The 21,375-nt window shown below is 42.8% G+C and overlaps 1 protein-coding gene across 1 annotated transcript in view; it reads right to left on the minus strand.

Annotated features, from left to right (window-relative positions):
* Positions 1-21,375, minus strand: part of SLC1A3 (solute carrier family 1 member 3) — a 219,880-nt gene that overhangs the window by 149,519 nt on the left and 48,986 nt on the right. Inside the window, exon 3 of the mRNA XM_033932783.1 lies at positions 20,182-20,319. Within this exon, the coding sequence (XP_033788674.1) occupies positions 20,182-20,319 (138 nt within the window). The remainder of the gene's footprint in view (positions 1-20,181; positions 20,320-21,375) is intronic.

Genomic DNA, 21,375 nt, shown 5'->3' on the forward strand with positions numbered 1-21,375 from the left:
AAAAAGACCACAATGGATAAAACAGTTAAAAAGTTTTAAAAAGTTTACTTAAATAATTGCAAAAAAAGAATGTGATCCAATGAGGAATGAAAACACCGGTATTCCCACCGATATTGAACACTACTAAGGGTGGAGGAGGTGTACCTGAGGCCACATTTTGTTATATTTGAAATATATGAGAGTATGTTTAACAATTTGTAATTCTACGGAGGGGAACACTGGATATTTTGGAGGTTGGGTAAAGTATTAGAGAGTTGTGTTATATGATTCCCAACCATAAATGAAACAGATTTAAATAGTGCCATCTTTAGTGTGAGTATAAATAATTTGACACAGAAAATAAGTTTTGGTTTCTGGCAAACAAGTGAAATTTGAAGGCTGAGCCAGAGTGGATGGTCTCAGGTAAGACAAGGGTATGTGGGGTTTTTTTTTCCTTTTCAAATGGTTGTAACTCCCTGCAATCAAGACTGAGGTCTATGCCTTCATACAAGAAGGTGAATTCTGGTGAATCATTATTGTAATGCTGGACTAGATCGGGATTTGAAGCTCATTATATTCTCTGTATTGTTTGCCAGAGTCATATGTTTTTATTTTGACTTGATTTTTGGAAACTGTTTTATTTTTTGTTGTGAAAAGCTTCATGCTATTCCCTTTTGACCACTGAGGTCAGAATAAGGACCATTCTTGACTTTTGATACATTCTGCCTGAGTCTGGTATTTAAATGATTGAAAACCCTTAGAAATAGATGTATATAAGAGGATTCTAAACTAAAAACCTACATATGAGATATGAGGTTTAATGTATTTTTAGGCTGGAAGACCTGTAAGAGTTGCCACAAGTTTGAATTGAAAAGCCAGCCTGGGGTCTGCCTGTCTTTATGCTCTGACAATCCTGAGGTCTCCCACCTCTAACATGAGTTGGCATCACAGGCATCAGAACAGGGGGAGCCATGAGTACCATGGCACCCCCCAAAATCTCCCCACTTACATAACCCACTGCTATAGTGTTTCAGCGGTGGCGGCAAAACAAGGATAAAGTCATCATGGGGCTGTTTCATTCATCCTTGCAGCTGCAGGCTCTGCCCCCAAACTGGAAATGCTGTTAGAAGAGGCAAGACTGGCAGTTGTGAGGATGAATGGAGTGGTCCTATCTTTGTGTTGCTGATGCCACTTCTGATGTTAGGCTGGAGAAACAGCAGCAGCAGTGGCTGGAGTGTCAGGTAGAAGGGGGTAGTGTTGGATGTAGGAGGTGAGAGGAGGCAGACTCTAGATGGAAGGAGTGGGGGGACCAGACACACTGGATGGAAAGGGGGCAAACATGTTGAATAGTGTGTGGGGAGAGACATGGGGGAAAGAAGACAGATGCTGGATGTAAAGAGGCAGAGAGAAGAGACAGACATTGGATGGAGAGAGAGGGGAACAGAGAAAATGGCAGATAATGGATAGAAGTAGGGAGAGATTGGGGACAGAAAGAGGGCAGATTCTGGATGGAGGGGAAGCACAGAGAGAGGACAGAAAGAGGGCAAACACCAGATGGAAGTGGGAGAGAAGGGGGCAAATGCTGAATGGAGTGGTGGGAGAAAGTGGATAAAATTAGTGAAAGACTGGCAAGTAAGAGGAAGAGAAATAGGAGAGCCAGAGTGAAGGAATGAAATGGTAAGCTATAAGTAGACAATAAAAAAAAGAAAGGAAATTGAAGACTGTATAGTAGGAAAGAGTTAAATCTGGACAGAGGCAGAAAAATAAATTGTAAAAAGCTGAAAAGAAAAGGAGAAGAAAGGATAGAAAAATGACAAAATGGACAGGAAATCTTGGCAAGAGTTTAGAAGTGAGCAAAGCAGAAACCAGAGACTGGTATACACAATTAGAAAAAAAGTAAATGGCTAGACAACAAAGATAGAAACAAGGAATTTTATTTATAATATAGAATAAAGCTATGTGATAGCTGTGCTATTTAACATAAAAATACAGAAAATGGAAATAAGGTGATATTTATTAGACTAATTTTAATACCTTCATGACTAACAGTTGGAGATCAAACCCTCCTTCTTCCTGTCACAACAAGATACCATAACTGCAGTATACTGTCCTGACCCGAGGAAGGTGGTTTTAACCTCCGAAAGCTAATAGAAAAATGTATTTAGTCCAATATTTTCTACTTTTTGTTTTTTTTTGTATTTGTTACCTTATAATGTATTGATTAGAACAGTGTTTTTCAACCTTTTTTGGGCAAAGGCACACTTGTTTCATGAAAAAAATCACGAGGCACACCACCATTAGAAAATGTTAAAAAATTTAACTCTGTGCCTATATTGACTATATATAAAGTAATTCTCTTGAATAGGAATCAAATAAACACAAAGAAAGTATTTTATAATTACTTTATTATGAAATATTAAGTAAACAGAATAGTGAAAAATTATAAAATACTTTATTCAGTGCGAAACCTGGGCCTGTTTGGCTGAACACAAAGCTGATATTCTGGCTGGAATCGAAGAAAGACACACACGTAGCTCTTCGTCAACAGCTCTCAGTCTCTCTCTGTATTTGGTTTTTATAGCATACAAAAATAGACAAATATACCCTCCATCCTTTTTATTAAACCACAATAGCAGTTTTTAGCGCAGGGAGCTGCGCTGAATGCCCAGCGCTGCTCTTGACACTCATAGGCTCCCTGCGCTAAAAACCACTATTGCGGTTTAGTAAAAGGTGACCATATTGTAAAATATAGACAGCAGATATAAATTCAGAACTGTGCATAGTAAGTGAAGGGAAGTTTTCATCTCTGGGAATTTACCCAGTTAACTATTAAGTTATTTGGGCAAATTCCTTTGAAAACTGTGGTAATACTGCCTCCACTTTGCTAAATTTAAAATAAAATCATTTTTCCTACCTTGTCTGGTGATTTCTGGTTGCACTTTCTTCTTCTGACTGTGCATCCAATCTTTCTTCCCTTCTATCAGCCTGTATTCTTTCTCTCCTCCACACCTCATTCCCTCCCCCAACTTTTTCTTCCTCTCTCCCTGACCTTTCTTTCTTTTTTTCTGTTTCTCTTCTTTCCTTCTGTTTCCCTGCCTGCCCCCTTTCTGTCTTTCTCCCTGCCATTCCCCAAGCCACTGCCACTGCCGCTGCCATCGGGGAACAGGACCCACCAATGGATAACAGGTCCCAAAGCCGACGCCGACGCATGCTCCCCCTGACGTCAATTCTGCAATCGGAGAGGAAGTTCCGCCCAGCCAGGCAGCGATTGGCTGGCCCGAACTTCCTCTCCGACTGCAGAATTGACGTCGGGGAGAAGAAGACTTATCGGCTCGATAGATTAGATCGCCAAGACAAAGTGAGTCCTGGGTGATCGACTCACTTTGCCTTGGCGAGCTACTGGCGCCCTTGCCTCGGGCCCCCTGTCAGCTCCGGGCCCCTGAATGCAGGACTGGTAGTACTGCCCTGATGGCGGTCCTGCGGCACACCAGGCAACATCTCGCGGCACACTAGTGTGCCGCGGAACAGCGGTTGAAAAACACTGGATTAGAATATGTCAGTTTTTGCAATTTATGTCTTAAAAAATTGTATCTTTTCTCACTAATGTGATATACCCCCTATTTTCCATACTTCACTATGGGCCTCTTAACTTGTAAATTGCCTTGAACGTGTACTGAATAATTGCAACACAGAAATTCATATTAGATTAGATTTTGCACAGTACATTCTGTACTGGGTGTGGGTCTATCTGTATTCTGTGTATATTAAAGAGACATGGTTTTCTGTTAACATTAACTGTGTAGTAATAGAGGTACTGGGGGAGGCAGCTGGTAGATTACAAAAAGGACTTCCTCTGCTGTGTTCAAAGGTGCCCCTATTGTCCCTTCTTATTTTTTTTTTTAAGAGTAGTGCTTGTAGAGTTCCCTCTAAGCTGCGCTATACATAAGGTGACCATACGTCCCGTTTTGAATGGGACCGTATGCTTTTTAGATTCCCTGTCCCATTGTCCCCATGCACAGCTACGGGACGCCAAGATGTCCTGTTTTCAGGGACAGCGTCCCGAAGCTGTCCGTGGGGACAACGGGACAGGCGATCGTTTCCCCTACCTCTAGCGCCGAAGCCAAAGCCTGCCCCCCCGGACCGGCCCCCACTGCTGCTGCCTACCGCCGCTTCAAACACTGCCCCCCCACCCCGGTTTGAAGGCGACATTGGACCAGCACGCTTAACTGCCCTGTTCTCACTTCCTCTAACGCCAGCCCTGCATCTCTGGACTTCACCTGCTCCCCCTCCCCGGATCGCTATTATTTTAAATGTTATGGCAGCCGCGGCGCTGTATCCATAAGAGGAGACTTCTAACCTCGGCCTGCCCCAGAACTCTTCGTGCAGCAGCCACCCGCCTAGGTGGGAACAGGAAGTCGCTGTTGCAGGAAGAGTTCCAGGGCAGGCCGACAGCAGAAGTCTCCTCTGATGGATATAGAGCTGCGGCTGCCATAACATTTAAAATAATAGTGATCTGGGGGGGAGGAGGCAAGCAGGTATGGGGAAGTCCAGAGATGCAGAGCCGCCATTAGAGGGAGTGAGAGCTGATGGTGCCGCAGGGTCCCTCTAATTGCAAACCGCATGTTACAAGCCCGAGTTAGCTCCCTCAAATGGTAAGCGCTTGGTTCTTTCTGTATTTAAGTATTTCAATACACAGTAGAGGCATTATCAGTTAGTTTGTTTTTTATTTATGAGAAAGTAAGGTATAGATATTGGCTATTTTATTGCAGTTTCCCTCGACCCTGAAGAAAGGTTTCACTATGAAACATGCATGTCGGGAGAGGTGAATACAGGACAAGATCACTATAAGTTAAGTGACGTTCCTTTAATGTTAGTATATAGAAAATTCTAAGTAAAAACAAAAACACATAAAACACAAAAAATTACAAAATGAGTCTTATATGAACAATTAATAAAGGCTGGACCAACGAAGAGCAAAAGCAACTGGTCGCGTTTTGCCCGGCTGCTATCTGAAGGTCCATACAATTGAGAACAATAACCATAAGTGACAATATCTATTGTCAGCCTTTGGTGTGACACTAATAAAGACAAAACAGTATATGATTTCCACGAAAATAAAGACAGTCTCTTATATTCATTTGGGGCCCAAAAAAGGCACTAGGTCTTATTTTCGGATAGGGCTTATTTTTTCCATGAACATGATCATCTCTCCCTTCTTCTCCTTCACCTCAATTCTTTCCTTTCTCTCCCCCACATGTGCAGCTTCTTTCCTCCCCCCTCATCCATTCCCTTGTGCCTTCCCTCTGCAACATCTTTCTATCCCTCCATCCCTCCCATCCCCCTATGCAGCAGAACCCTTGCCCAGCTTCCATCCTTCCCTCCCATCCCTTGTGCAGAACCCTTGAGCAACCGCCACTGAGCAGCCGAACCACCGAACCCCCCTGCTGACCCTCCATCCTTCTGTCCCAACCAATCCCCACCAACCGCGACCATAAATACCTTTCAGCAGAGGAGCGTTAGGCCAGCAGCACTCACAGGCTGCTTCGCGGCCTTCTCACTGGCCCGACGCTCCTCTGCCGGAAGGTATTTAAGGTCGTAGTCGGCGGGGATCGGTTGGGAGGGAAAGATGGAGGGTCAGCGGGGGTTCGGCTGTGCGGTGGGGGCAGGGTGGGAGGAAGTGCGGCTGCCTACGACTAGGGCTTATTTTCGGGGGAAGGGCTTATATTAAGACCTACCCTGAAAATCATGCTAGGGCTTATTTTCGGGGAAATACGGTATATATCCAGGGCAATTTTGCTTGCAAAAGTAGAAGAAATTCTAAAGTGCCTGGCCTGGGCGAATCAAGCTAGTTGGCAGCTATACTATGTTGCACTGAAATTTCTCATGTAGCCAGCTGTGATGAACTCATTGCTTTTAGAACTGCAAATAATTTAATAAGTGGGTCTCACTGTCAAAGCTTTTCACAGAACACATTATTAAAGTATATGGCTAGAGTGAATAGGCTTTTGTTGCACTTCTTTCCTTTAAACTTTGACCTTAAGGTCACTAATGCATTTAAGACCCGGAAAGATCAAAGACCTGCAGTTTAGGGATCTCATTCTTCCAGGTGGTGCTTTAAAGAGAAACAGAAAGAAATGGTCTTCTATAAAAACAAACTGTGCTCATAGGACTGAATTCTATATATGGCTCCTACAAAAATTGGTGCTGAATAAAAACCCCGCTGAGTGGTATTCTGTGAACCGCTCTTAAAGCTAGGTGCAGTTTATAGAATAGTGCTTATACCCGGGATGGGACAAAAGTTGCCATACTGGGACAGACCGAAAGTTCATGAACCCAGTATCCGGTTTCCAACAGTGACCAATCCAGGTCACAAGTACCTGGCAAGATCCCAAAAGAGTAAAACCGATTTTATGCTGCTTATGCTAGAAATAAGCTGTGGATTTTCCCAAGTCCATCTTAATAATGGCCAATGGACTTTTCTTTAAGGAAACTATCCAAACCTTTTTTTAAACACTGCTAAGAAGAAATATTAAATCTACTACTTAGTAGTTTTACAGATGAAGCACCAGGAGTGGGACCACAGAAGACAAATGCAAATAGGGTTGGAGGTGAGGTAGACACTGATCGATTTTCAGAGGATTATGTTTGTGAGGAGCTAGTTAAACTAAAGGTGGACAAAGTGATGGTGCTGGATGGTGTACATCTGAGTGTACAGAAAGAACTGAGGGAAGTTCTGGTGGCTCTGCTGGCTGACCTTTTCAATGCTTCTCTAGAATCGGGAGTGGTATCACAGGACTGGAAAAGAGTAGATTTGGTCTCTCTCCACAAAAGTGGAAGAAGTAGATAACTACAAGCTGGTAAGTCTGACTTCCATAGTAAGTAAATTAATGGAAATACTTTTAAAACAGAGAAAGTGATGTTTCTGGAATAACAGGACCCAAGGCAACTTGGTTTTACTAGAGGCAGGTCTTGTCAGATAAATCTGATCAATTTCTGTGGGTGAACAGAGAATTGGATAGAGGGAGTGCGCTAGATGTGGTGTATTTAGATTTTAGCTAAGCTTTTAACAGTGTTCCACACAGGTGTCTAATAAATAAACTGTGTGACCTCGGTATGGGTGGACTGGGTCAGGAACTGGTTGAGTGGAAGGCAACAGAAGGTATTGGTCAATGTCGAGCTCTCTGAGGAAAGGGATGTTACCAGTGGTGTGCCTCAAGTTTGGTACTTGGCCTGTTCTTTTTATCATTTTTGTAAGTGATATTGTTGAAGGGCTGTCAGGTAATATTTGCCTCTGCGGATGATACCAAAATCTGCAATAGAGTCGACAGCCCTGATGGCGTGAATAACTTGAAGAAGGACCTAGCGAAGCTTGAAGAATGATCTGAAATTTGGCAGGTAAGATTTAATGTTAAGAAACGCAAGGTCCTGCATTTGGGCTACAAAAACCTGAGTGAATGGTTCAGTTGAGGGGGTGAACAACTTTTGTGCACAAAAGAGGAATGGGACTTGGGTATGATCAGGGGCAGCTCAATGCAATCTGCTGCCACAGGCGAGGGATGAGCTGGTGCCCTCCCCCCGGAGAATCCAAAATAGGGGTGGGGGCAAGGGCTGCCCCAACTATTAGGCAAGACTGGCCAGCTGCCTATGGCAGCAACTTCTCAGAGAGTAGTATCTTCAGTAACATAGTAAATGACAGCAGAGCCTCATGCACCACTCCTTTTAGGCCCAGGCCCCCACGTTTAAAGCAAAGCAACAGATCCTGCATACAAACTCAAAGAACCATGTTTCTCGCCACACAAAACAACAAGGAGCAAAATGAGAAAGAAAACAAAAGAAAAGCTCAGTTAAACACACCATAATAAACCCGCTCCTTTACAAAGCCACGCTAGCGTTTTTAGTGCCGGCCGCTGTGGTAACGGCTCTGGCGCTCATAAAATTCCTATGAGCATCCGAGCTGTAACTACCGCTCACAGCACTAAAAATGCTAGCGTGGCTTTGTACATGAGGGGGGAAAATTAGTTATATGGGAGCTGATATTCTACCTCCCCACAATGTGCAGGTCAGAACTAGAACATTTCTCCATGGAAGTCACCATACAAGAAAAAAAAAAATCCTGATTTCCATATTATCTGAGCAATAGCATAACAAAGCAATAGCATAACAAAGCTCTTCACTACCATACAGGCATATTGTGAAATACAAAACCTGAAAAGGGGCTCCGTATTTTGTACTGAATAGAGTATAAAGACATCTGCAATTAATATTTCCCAAAGTTAACATACTTCAATCAATAAATTCCAAATAAGACTTTAGAGAGTAGAGATGGTTCCTTTGGTGTTAGGTTGATTTCAGGGGTTTGTTGGATAGTATGGTGCTTTTTTTTTAAAATAGTAGGGTTTTTATTTCTTTTCTGAATATTTTGTCCTGTAGTCTTTGTGATGTTTGATAGAGTAAAAAAATCAATCCACTTGTTTTTTTGTAGAATTCATTCATATCTCTTCTCAACCGCCTCTTTTTCAAGCTGAAGCACCCTAACCTCTATAGTCTTTCTTATTCCATCCATAGAGTTCGAACTAAATCTGGATAGTTGCCAGTATGCTATATTCTCTGCTTTCCACCTCTTTTCTCCGAGCTCAGCGAGAGAAATTTCAGTAGGCAGTATTTATTTTCTTCTATTCTAGAGCCAAGAAGAGGATCTGCAGAATGGGACGATTCAGCACAGCCATTTCATTGCAGCCGCGATGAAATAGCCATTCCATGACATGATGTCACCTCATCCACTTCACAGATCTGGTTATCTGATGTCAGCCAGGCTCTGCAACCAATACCCATCGACGATCCCAGTAATACCAGAACCAGGGCTCCCGTATCTCTACGTTTCACCCCGACACCTCTGGCCCCCTCCCCCTGAACACATGCTCTCTGTATCTCTCACTGGTGGTTTACTGCTGTCCTCTGCTTCCACAATCTTAGAAACATGGAAAGATGATGGCAGATAAGGGCTACACTGCTCCGATATTGTTGGTGCAGGTGCAAGTTTGATAAGGTGGGGTGGAAGTGCTTGAGGAAGAGGTGCCGGATCGTAGACAAGGAGGTAGGGAAGGGTAGAATTTGGGGGGTGAGAATGTTCATCATGGGACGTTTCATGGGCTGATTCACTGCTGAAATGATTGTGCTTAACGGCCGCAATGGATTGTCCTAGACCTGGGGATCTGTGGTCTGTGCTTACTCTTCTCCCAGGAAGGGGATCCTCGATCGTGCATTCACTCTTTCTTCCCCCTGAGCCTGGGGTGGTGGGGAGGGATCTCCTCTCCATGTTAATTATTTTCTTCTTTTGGAGTCTTTGCTGTTGAACCTTTTTGTAGAGGCCATTGTACCGGCTGCTGCACAGACCTGTTTTCGACTTTCTTTTTCCACTGTCACGTTTCATTTCAAATAGTGTTTTTAAGCAACACTGCTGCTTGTTCTGTTAGAAATGCATCTCAACATATGCAATGGCAAAGTAAAGTGACCGACCATTGCCTCTGCACAAACATGTTAGTGTGTAAAATCTTCCATATACTAATAATGAATTATCATTAACTGAAACCTCGCAGTAAGGAATCCGTTACCTACAAAGGCTTTCGGATTGAAAGCAATGGAAACTGAATTCCCACATTCAGCCAAAAGAATAGGAATAGCCTGGGAACTGGCAGTTGAAGGTTCTCCACATTGCTTCAATGGTATGCCTGAGCCATGCTTTGGAAGGACCACCTCTGTGGGAAGTTCAGTTCCCAGGTCTGTTCAATGCTTCAGCTCTCTACTGACTGCCAACTAAACCAATTAGTACAACTTGTCATTCTGGCTATTTATGCACAGTTGTTGGTAGAGACTAAGGAAGGAACTTATCAATGTAGGCTACCGGTAAGATGTGTTACCCCCTTATCCCAGTTATTAATAACTAGGTCTCATTGCATAAAATGGGATCTGCATTATAATAGCATGAGTTAGTGGTAAAATAACATTGATAATTACATTCCTAAATCAAGACCAACTATTCATTGCTCATAGGACACCAGTCATTAGATTTATTGTCATAACTGATCTGGATTTGAACTCATAACTAATCTGGATTTGAACTCATAACTGGCGCTTTTACCTGTCATTGTGCTGACCTCTGACCTGCGCAGTGTTTTAAGAGACAAAGGAGATTAGGTAGCAATGCGAATATTACATTGCTCAGCCCATTCTTCTGACAGACTACAAAGTTACATTCATAAAAAATAAAACAGTACATCAAATTAGATAAATAAAATAAAATTGACCCTCCCCCCTGCCTCCCCTTACTACACCACTGCTGACAACCCCATAATCAGGCAGTGGTCACCATTGATTGGTCCACAGTACCAAATACATTAATTACCGATATGTAGAAATGGATGCAATCTCCTTACTATTTTTTAACTTTTGCCATACTGTTCTAACTATCCTAAATGTCTGAAAGTCCCCTATTATTGTTTATCATTTATTTTGATTTACTAGACTGCATTATCTGGTGAACAAGTTAAAGGGGTTTACATACTAAAACAAAAACCTAAAAAGAACTCCAACTTAAAATACAATAGGAATGAGACAATACAATTCCTGATCCCCCCCCCCCAAAAAAAAAAAAATTTAAATTCAATTGTACCAGAGCTCAAGCATTTTTATCTAAAAGCCAATTTCAGTCATAGCAGTGTTCAGCTAGCAGACAGAGTTAAATCTCAAACTTGAGTGACCCCCCAAAAAATGCCTCTGGGTTAAAAGCAGTGGTGGTGCATTTTTCAGGGGGGCCACTGAATCTTGACTGTGGCTAGAGAAGCTCTGTGGGAGGAGTTGGAGATCCTTTTTCCCATGAGGGAGGGGGAGGTTATATAAGAGAAGGAAGCAGTGTAAACTAGGCTTTTTGATTGTTCCTCTCTCTTGCCAAAGACTGAGATTGAGGGAGAATCCCAGAGAGAGATTTAGGAGGAAACTGACAAGAAATTGTCAATAGTTCAAACTAAAGGGAACTGGAAGTGACAGGGGGAAGTCTATTGATGGAACCAGAGTGTCTGCCATTCTTGTTGAAGAGACTATAAACTTTTATTCTAATGTGAACGGGAAGTGATAGGAGGATATCTATTGATAGAACCAAAATGTCTGTCTTTCACTGAGTGCGTGTAAATAGTTTGGAGACTGTTCTTTAAGCAACTTGAAATAAAGTTCCAGTTTGGTTCACTCATACATCGGACTGAGCTGCCATATTGCCAGAAGGGAGAATGAGTGTTGTGAGTGAAACCCTGGAGTTGCCCATCCTCCAGCTCCGGTCTGTGCCCAAGCTCAAGTGTGAACTGTGAGCCTGTGAAGGAATGTAACCAACCGCATGTGTGGTTCTTTCAATTTTTTGTGAGCCCTGGTGTTGGGCGGTGACCCTCCGACGTGAAGAGCTGGCCAGATCCCTGCACCGCATGGAGAGGGTGGGAGATCAGGGTTACACTTGCATTAAGAGAAGCTAACAAACCAGCCCTATTCTTTCCCAAGGGAATAATACTAGTGTACATAATACCATGAAATATCAACTACTTTATCAGTGTACTTAAAGGATGAAGAAAAATAAGCAAAAGAAGGGAAAGGCAGAGAACACCACAAAATATCTTGGTGGAGAGAGCCAGCCCCCCTGCCGCCACAAAACTTGCTGTCTAGTCCTTCAAAACTGACTGGAGCCACTGGTATGCCTTACAATTACCCCATAATCTCTGCTAGAGCTGGCCTTGAGCAAGTGCAACAGGAACACCCTCCCAGAGCCCCACATTTAACTGAGTCAGCTTCTTCAATTGTATCATTGGCCAACTCCCTCTCATTCCCTCTTGTCCTTTGGTTTCATGCTTCTCCGAGGGTCTACGGTATCCAAGCTGGTAAAACACTGAGATGACAATAGTAGCTGATAATTAGAGAATTCTATTTCAATAAATAAATCCACAGACACCAATCTTAGTCCCAGGTGCAGGGAGAGGGTGGAGGAGGGCACCAAACTGGTTTGCATAGGGACCAGCAAGTGCTAAGGCTGACTCAATTCTCTATGTCTTTGAGTCCACTCAATTGAAAGCAGATAATAGATTTAATTGAATCTAATCTTCTATTTCTGTGTCACGCATGCCTAAGCAGGCTCAAGGCGACTTACAAAGAGAAGTGAGAGAAAGCAGAGAGAAGCAGGGAGAGAAGGGGAGGAGACATGGAGGGGGGGGGGGGAAATATTTGGGCAGGTAAAGATCTGAGATGTTCAAGTGTCAAAGAGGTAGGTTTTCAGTTTGTGGTGTAGTTGGGTTCCGTTCTGGTTGTTTCAGTGAGGTCATTCCAGGTTTTCATCCTTAGAAAGGTAAGCATGGAGTAAAAAATTTGCATGTATTAGAGATTCCTTGTTGAAGGAAGGTTTAATAGTATCCTGTTAAGGGTTCTGTGGGAGGCAGACCATGCGTTTGAGAAGAGCTGGATGAGTGGAGCTGCTGAGTTTTCGTGTATTATTTGGTATATGATGCATGAAGTTTTAAATTTTATTCGCGATAGAATGGATAACCAGTGTAGTTGCTTGATGAAGGCTGATATCGAATCGTATTTTTTCAGGTTGAAAATTAGTCTTACATCTGTGTTTTGTATGAGTTGCATTTTATGGATCAGTGCGGTGTTGATTCCCATGTAGGCAGAGTTACAATATTCCAGTTGTGGTAGGATCATCAGAGCAATCAGAGTTGTGTACAATCAGAGCAAAGAGATGCTGATGAAAGTATGGTCTGATGAGTCTCAGTTGCCTCATGGTGAAGAGGGACTTTTTCTGGATATTAGAGATTTGAGCTTCCAAGGTTAGTGTAGAATCAAGAATGCAGCCTAGAATTTTGGATGTTTTATCGATAGCGAGGGTGTGGCCCTATCGTAGAGTAATGCTTGTCGGTGCTGTCTTTTGAACTGTGTGGAAGTATAAGATTTTGATTTTGGTTTGGTTTAGTTTTAGCTTATTGATCGTTGCCCAATTTTGGATTCTTTCAGTATTGTTTGAGACTTTGTTGGTGACATCTGATTGGTTGTTGGGTGTGGGGATGAGGAGCAGAATGTCATCTGCGTAGGACATTATGCTTTCATCATCAAATTTGATGTTTCCGAGGGAACTCATGAAAAGGTTAAACAGGATGGGGGATAGTGGAGAGCCTTGAGGCACCCCACAGAAGGCCTTCTAGGGTTTGGAGATATCTTCATTCTTTTTAACAATGTATTCTCTGTTTTGTAGGAAGTCAGAGAACCATTTTAGCACTGTTCCAGTTATATCAATTTCTGACAGTTTTGTTAATAGAAGGTGATGATCCATGGAGTCAAAGGCAGCTGAAATGTCAAATTGCAGAAGTATTGCTTGATGTCCAGGTACTGAGTAGTTGTTTCGTTTTTGTGATTAAAGTGAGGATGAGAAGTTCAGTGCTATGTTGTTGACAGAATCTGAATTGGGTTGGGTGGAGACATGAATGTTGTTCGATGTAATTTGCAAGTTGTTTTCTTATGTAGGTCTTGATGATTTTTGTTAGAATAGGTATGCCAGTGTTGTGTCTGTACTTGGAGGTCATGGAGAGATCTGCCTTTGGGTTTTTTGGTATGAGAGTAAGTGCTATTTTTCTCATTGTTTCTGGTAATTGGCCTTGTTTTAGGGAGGTATTGAGAAGGTTGGTGATCCAGTTGATGATTTGCTCGGGTGCAGTTGCAAGGAGGTAGGTGGGGCAGTTATCCAGGGGACTGCGACGTGCGGACAGTTTGGATAATAGTTTTGTTGTATCCAAGATGGACAGGCCAGAGAATGAAGTCCAGATTTGGTCTGCTTTAGTGGGTTCTGTGTCAAGAGAGCGATGTTTTGTGATGGTCGCTTTGGCTACTTCGGACTGAACTGTCTTGATTTTATTTAGAAAGAAGTCTGCTAGTTCTTGTGCAGTGATTTTGTTAGGGGTGACCCATGGAGTCTTGATTCGGTGGGGTAGTGAGCTGTCCCAGCAGGAGGAATAAATTTTTTGTGTCTAACGTTTTGGTGCCCAGTTTGGAGGTATAATAGTTTTTCTTGGCCTCCGATATGTTGAGTTTGTATTTATTTATTGCTTTGCGCTAAAGTGTTCTGTGTTCTTGCATTCCGCTCTTTCTCCATTTCCTTTCCAGCCGTCTGCATAGTTGTTTGTCTGCTCTCAGTGATTCGGTGAACCAGGGGGAAGTTTGATGTTGCTTTGATTTTTGGGAGTGGAGGGGGGTGAGGGTGTCCAGTGTGTTGGTTATGGTATGATTCCAGCTTGCTAGCATTGATATAGTGCAGTTAGAAGAGGGGGGGAAGGATTAGGGAGTTTGTTACTGTGTTCCATAAGAGGTTTGGTTGTGTCCTTCCTCGTACTAATTTCTCTTCTTTGGTGGCTTTGTCACTATGGTTCTCCATTGAGTGGTTTAGGCGAAAGTTTAGGAGGTAATGGTCGGTCCATGGTAAAGGGGTCCATTTTATGTCAGTAGTGAGATTGGTGAGAGTGGTTGCAAGTATATCCAGGGTGTGTCCTTTTTTGTGTGTGGGTCCCGAAGTCTTCGAGTAGTGTTTTGAGCTTATGGACATCTTTGTTCTCCTTGGATTCAAGATGGAGGTTATCTCCGAGTATAATCAGTTTGATGTGCTGGCATGTCAGGTTAGTTATTAGTTCTGTCATTTTGAGGATGGAGCTTGATTGAGGGTTGGGGAGTCTATAGATCAGAAGAATTCCAATGTTGTTGAATGTGGAGTTGGGCTTGACTTCCAGTTTATATTCTAGATCTGGGTGGGTAGCTGAGTCTAATTCAGTGATGATGTATGAGCTTTTGTATATTATTGCTGTATATTATTGCTAGGCCACCACCTCGCTTGTGTTTCCTGGGGAATTGAAGTATGTTGTATCCTTATGGGCAGAGATGTGGGAGTTCTGGGCCATCTGGGTCCTTTAGCCATGTTTCCGTGATGAAAAGTAGAACAGGATTGTTTGATGTGATCAGATCATTTAAGAGGAATAATTTATTCACCGCCGATCTTGCGTTGACGTACATGCATGGGATGGGGATGAAGGTTTTTCTGATTTTCAGTTCAGATGTTAGTTTTATCAGTTGCAGATTGTTGTGGGGTTTGAAGAGAAGCTGTTTTTGCTGTCTTTTATTTTTGATGTTTTTTGTTCCAGAGTATAGGGATAGCGTTTTAGTAATTTCCTTGGCATTATGCGGGGTTATTTGGTGGATCTAGAGGTCTTGGTTTCTGTTGCGAGGGGTGAGGATTGCTGCTGGAAGGTGTGCTGTGTATTGCTGTGAGACTAGTAAGGCATAGTATCGGGAGAATTTGAGTAAGTGGGGATTTCATTTTGAGGTCTGTAGGCTGGAGAGGGTAGTGAGTTTATCTTGCCTTCTTGGGTGGAGTTTTATTTTATTTTTATTTTATTAATATTTATACATATATTTTTATTTATATTTTTTGGGGGGAGAAGTGTGAGACAGAGGGTTGGCTGGAATTTGAGGAGGATTGCTAGCTTGGTGGGGAAGGAGTTGAATGGATAAGTTGGGGGGTCTGAAGAGGCGAAAAAGTTTAGAGTTGGCACCGCAAGGGACGTCGGGAGGCGGAGCTCGTCTCCCACACCGATCCAACCTCCTTCCCTTGCAGCGGAAGGTAGGACTTTCATCGGGGCAGCTCCCGGTAGCAGTGGAGCTGCCCTGAAGGGCAAAAAAGTTTTAAAGTTGGCGTCGCAAGGGACATCGGGAGACAGAGCTCGTCTCCCACAACAACCCGACCTCCTTTCCTTGCAGCGAAAGGGAGGACTTTTGTTGGGGCAGCTCCCAGTAGCAGTGGAGCTTCCCTGAAGGGTGAAAAAGTTTTAAAGTTGGCGCTGCAAGGGATGTCTCCCACACCAACCTGACCTCCTTCCCAAAAACAGAAGCACATGTTACATCTATCATGTAGAAAAGTAGAGGATCTCATCCTGGATAACAAACTCCACTGTTTCCTTGTGTGTCCTGCACAAAATACTGCCTTTTCCTCAGCCAGCCCTTGATGTTCTCTACATGGGCAATCAACTGTATCAACCCACTACCAGCATTGTCAAAAATATATAAGTTGAGTATTGGTCTGTAATTAATACAAGTCATAATATCTAACTCAAGCTTCTTAAGAAGTAGTATAACTATAGCTTTATTCAGTTTTCCTGGAAATATTCACCCTATGATCTTGCAACAATCACTTCAGCCTTTTCCAAGGCTTTTCCAGACATTTTCTTAAGCAGACTTAAGTGGCATTGTCAAGACTTTCTCCAATTTGTGGTTACCTGAAGGGGAAGTAAAGCTTTCCAGCAGCTACTGTCCACCATCCCTACTCTCACTTTCATTTGCAGTATTTATTTATTGGGATTTATTAACTGCCTTTTTCATGAAGAGATTCACCCAAAGCGGTTTACAAGACATTGAATTGCAATCAGATACTCTTAAGTATTTTTCCTATCTGTCCTGGTAAGCTCACAATCTAACTGTGGTACCTAGGGCAATGGAGGATTAAGTGACTTACCCAGAGTCACAAGGAGCAGGCTGGAATCACATCCATACTACCTCGCTTCCACTGTCTCGTTGTAGCTTTATAATCCACTATAATAAAACCCTTAGTAGTGCATGCACACTAGGTTGAAAATCTGTGCCTCCGTGCCTCCGCATGCGCAGTACAATAGAAAGTCCCAGGAGGGATCTCGGGTACAGAATTTTAAAGAAAGTTTGTGAAGTTATTGGGGAGGGGGAGAGAGTTTCTGGAAGTGAAGTTTTTGAGGTGGCATTTTGCGAGACATTTTTTTTCCCCTTTCAATGATGTGACAGCAGCTTAACAGAAGGAGGGAGTGTGAAGAAAACATTAGGCGCAATGAAGTAGAAAGCGGTTAAAAAAAAATCCCCCAAAATTCAATGTGTCCCAAATCAGTCCACACTTCTCAAAAGAAATGGAATTGGGAGGGGGGTTAAATTGTTCTGCTGCTGCGTTTCTGATAACCGTCTTGGGCTTTTTTAGTATGTTAGGGTTACTTATTTTTGGTGTGGGAGGGGGAGGTGATGATGAGGGGACAGAGAAGTTTTTGTCAACTCGGACTTTGCCGAGCATTGGTGAAATGGGGGAGGAAGGGAGTTTGAGCGCAACTTTGAATGGGGGGTAAAAAAATGTACAATGGTCTTCTGGACTGGGGTTTGGTTGGTGGGTTGAACTGATTTCATTGGACCAGGGTCCAAGCCACACTTCAGAGGCAAAGGGGGTCAAATAGGAGAAGGGAACTAGAGGCTGAAAAAAAGAGGTAGGTGGGAGAAGGGGGCTGGAACTGGGGTCAGTATTGTAAAAAGGGATCATGTTAGAGAAAGGAGCTGACAATGTGGTTTGTGTAAGAGAAGGGGATATGTGTGAGAAGGAGGCTGCAAAAGGGACATGTGAGAAAAGGGGGGCTGGAGCAGGAGGCTGAAAGGGAAAAGATGGCAGAAGGAGCTGGGGGGGGCTAAAAAAGAGTTTGGAGATGGGGCTGAAAAAAGGGCACATGTGAGGGAAGGAGGCTTTAAAGGGGGATTCTTGGGAAAAGAGACCTGATGTAGGAGGCTGTTAAAAGAAAACAGTTCGGAGAACAGGGCTGGAGCTTGGGACTGCTAAAGGTGAGCTGTGAGAGAAGGAGTCTGGGTCTGGATTTGGGGGCTGAAAAGGAAAACAAGAGCAGGTATGAGAAGGAGGTTAAGGTTGGGGCTATAAAAAGGGAATGTGTGAGAGAAGGGAGCTGGGGATGAAATAAGGGGGAGGAGGGAGAAGGGGGCTACAAAAGGGGACATGTGAGAGAAAAGGACTGGGCCTAAAGCTGGGGGCTAAAAAGGGGGCATATGAGAGAAAGGGGCTGAAGATAGGAGCTGGAAGAATAAGTGAAGATGCAGAAGCAAAGGTTGATGGGGAAAGGGAGAATGAAGAAGTTCTATGGAGGTGAAGGACAGAGAAAGAGGACAGATTTTTAAGTTGGTGAAAAAAGGTAGAAATAGGGAAGGTAAAAGGGGAAATGGGAGCCTGAATATGGGGATAAGACATAAGAAGAATAGCCATACTGGATCAGACTAATCTATTCTAGCACCCATTAATGTAAAGGGCTTAAACACTAGTCTTAATATATTGTGCCAGCTTTACACCCTTGACAATTATTTTTCTATCCTTCATAGATGCGTTTCAGCAAAAATAAAGGTAAAGGGTTTGAATACTGGATGGGGAGAAGAAGAAGGAAGACATGGCTAAATACAGATTGAAGGAATGAATGTTCAAGTTGTCTTAAGGCAAGACAAGAAAAAAAAGAGGACCACCAGAATCAAAGAATATAAAGTCAATGGAGATGCTGAACTTTGTTGGACTTATAAAATTACTCATTGTTTTCCATGTCATGTGATTATGCTTATTCTTCCAATGTTTCTGTTACTTGAAGGGCCATTTTCAATAGGACGTCTAAGTCTGACTGGATGTTTCCCACAAAATGAAGGCACTTATATAGCAATATAGTAGAATTTTGGAGGACTCACCTCCCCCCCCCCCCCCAAATATGAATAAAACAGTACATACCTGTCTCTAGAACAGCAGCATCTGGTATGAGAAAGGTTAATAGAGCATCACACAGGTGTCTTAAGTAGCCTGATGGGTGGGCTAATGAGCCATGGAGAGAAGGACCCAGGCCCATAAGCCGCTCAAACTACTATATCTATGGTAAAAAGTGTGTGGCCACCAAAACCTACTATGCTGCCATATAAATGTCACCTGCAGCCATATTGGGGTGGTAGGTGAATATTTTGGAGGGATCACCATAAATTATAAGGGGGTAATGGTAAGATGGATATCTGGCTCCCTTTATGTGAAGTACTCTCCTGCATGGAATACTGCAATGCGCTATTCAATGGTCTCAAGGCGAAGAATGTACATCATCTCCAGTGTGTTCAAAACACAGCGATCAGGCTTACAAAAAACCTTCATGTCCGCAACCTTGTCTCCCAGGCTCTAGCATCAGCTTATTGGCTGCCCGTAGCCAAACATGTCTTCAAGGGCCTTGCATGTCATGGCGCCGGGCTACGTAATGGCTAAGCTTCCTCCATATGAGCTGAACCGGTCCCTCTGCTCCCAGGATAAAATATGCCTCCAAACACTCCCTGGTTGTGCCCTGCAACTGCAAACTGCCAAACAACGTTCCTAGTCCCACTTCATACCAATCTACTGGAATCAACTGCCTCCGCAGATCAGATCCCTTGAAGGACTCAGGAAAACAATAAAAACATACCTCTTCACCTAACCCCCCTGTCCTTGACCAGTGGATTATAAAGAAATGTATTTTGGTATCAGCACCCAGTATGTGTCACGTAAGGATAACTTATATTGTAAAATCTTGCACAGTAACTATGGCAAATCCAACCTGTAAACTGTCTATGTGTCAATTAGGATAAAACTTGTATTGGAAAACTTGCACAGTAAGGATAACTAGGGTAAATTGTAACCGGTAAACTGTATATTATGTATATTAGTTTTAGACCCCTAGAGCTCTTTGGGGACAATGGGATAGAAAATGAAATAAATAAATAAATAAACAAATATGAATATTCATCTTCAGGATGCACCACATTTTTTCTTGTGTGATCTTAATATTAGCATACATATAATATTATAAACTAATGCTGTATAATTATAGAACCTTTCTTGAATAGTTTCCATGTCAGCGAGAGAGTGAGAGATTTCTGAAGAGGGAACCCAAATCCAAAGCACATTAGATTATACTTGTGTTGGTTGGTGGGTAGGATGGAGGGAATACGGGAATGTTTGGGATACTGGATTCTTTGTAATCTCAGTTATATGTATCTCACACAGTAGCACACAGTAAATCACAGCAGAAAAACACCCTCATGTCCATCCAGTCTTCCCAACATGGTGACCACAGCCTCACCTACCCACTCCGTATAGGCCCAGGTCCCCCATGTTTAAATGTTGGTTGTGAAGTCACTACGATGCCAACTATATATGAAGCCAAACATGATGGGCATGATACATGGTGTATTGCTCACACAATCTTATCTCCAGTTACAGATTAGTGCTAACTATCTTGCTAAATTAGATGTGATGGAAATACACTTATGAAGAAATTTGGTTAAAAATGTTTATACCTGTAACCAAACTGGATACGATGAGGGGGAGCACCAACATTTGCAACATTCGCATTAGCAGCTCTCCTGGAAAACCAAAGTACTTTATTTCCCGATAGCTTAATTTGTAGGATCGGACAGAAAATCCAAGAATCACACCTGAAAGAAGAAAACATCTATTGTAACAGCCAACAAAGTAAGATAAATGGTAAGCAATCTACTTCCAATCAAGTTTAGCTTAACGTGTTGAATATAAAATAAAGTCTGAAGCTTCCGCAATCAAAACAGTGTAAGAATGGACTTCAAAGCCACAAAGGCAAATTCCATTTTTCCAAGCCTTTGCTAAATTTTTCATCATCAGTCCACAAACCTCAATGTGAACCTATTCATAAAACCAGTTTTGTCATCTATGGAATTTAATGTCCTTATAATTTGCTCTCTGTGGGACGTACATCTAGATGTACGAGACTCAGGCTAAATGAGCATAAATGCTGATTACATATTTGGTTGATCAATGGTCAGTTTTGAAGCATAATGAAGATATTTGTTGGAGGATTATTGACTATGTAGTTGATGACTGGCAAAGAGGAGACTGTCACAAAGACCAAAGATATGTGTCTGTCATGGCAGGGCATTCTGACTTGCTCCTGAACTGCATCTTCTCTCTAGCCCTCTAAAGCAGCCTCCCCCTTCTTGATTCCTTATCAAGATCTCCTCAAATAAGCCCCTTCAATATAAGCCACTCCCAACAAAGGCTCCAAACAACCATACCTGAACCCTCATTCAGACCTTATATGGAAGAATGCCCCCCTAGCAGTATTATCGTGAGAACATCACTAGGGGTCATTAGTGTTATTTTGAGCTCAGAGCAGCACTGACACAGGTGTGGAGGGGCAGAGTATAGGGGATTGCTTTGGGGGGAGCCAATATGAAGGAGATTTGATTGGGGAATTTGCTATTGAGAGGGATCTGATTGGTGGGGGAGTGTTGCCATATGGGAGGGAGGGGGGGTCTGTGTTAGGGGAGAATGAGACCTTGGAAGTGTGGGGGAATAAGAACATAAGAATAGCCTTACTGGGTCAGACCAATGGTCCATCGAGCCCAGTAGCCCGTTCTCACTGTGGCCAATCCAGGTCCCTAAAACCTAGTCAAAACCCAAGGAGTAGCAACATTCCATGCTACTGATCCAGGACAAGCAGTGATTTGCCACCTCAG

The sequence above is a fragment of the Geotrypetes seraphini genome, chromosome 1, assembly GCF_902459505.1.
Source record: "Geotrypetes seraphini chromosome 1, aGeoSer1.1, whole genome shotgun sequence".
Lineage (NCBI taxonomy): Eukaryota > Metazoa > Chordata > Amphibia > Gymnophiona > Dermophiidae > Geotrypetes > Geotrypetes seraphini.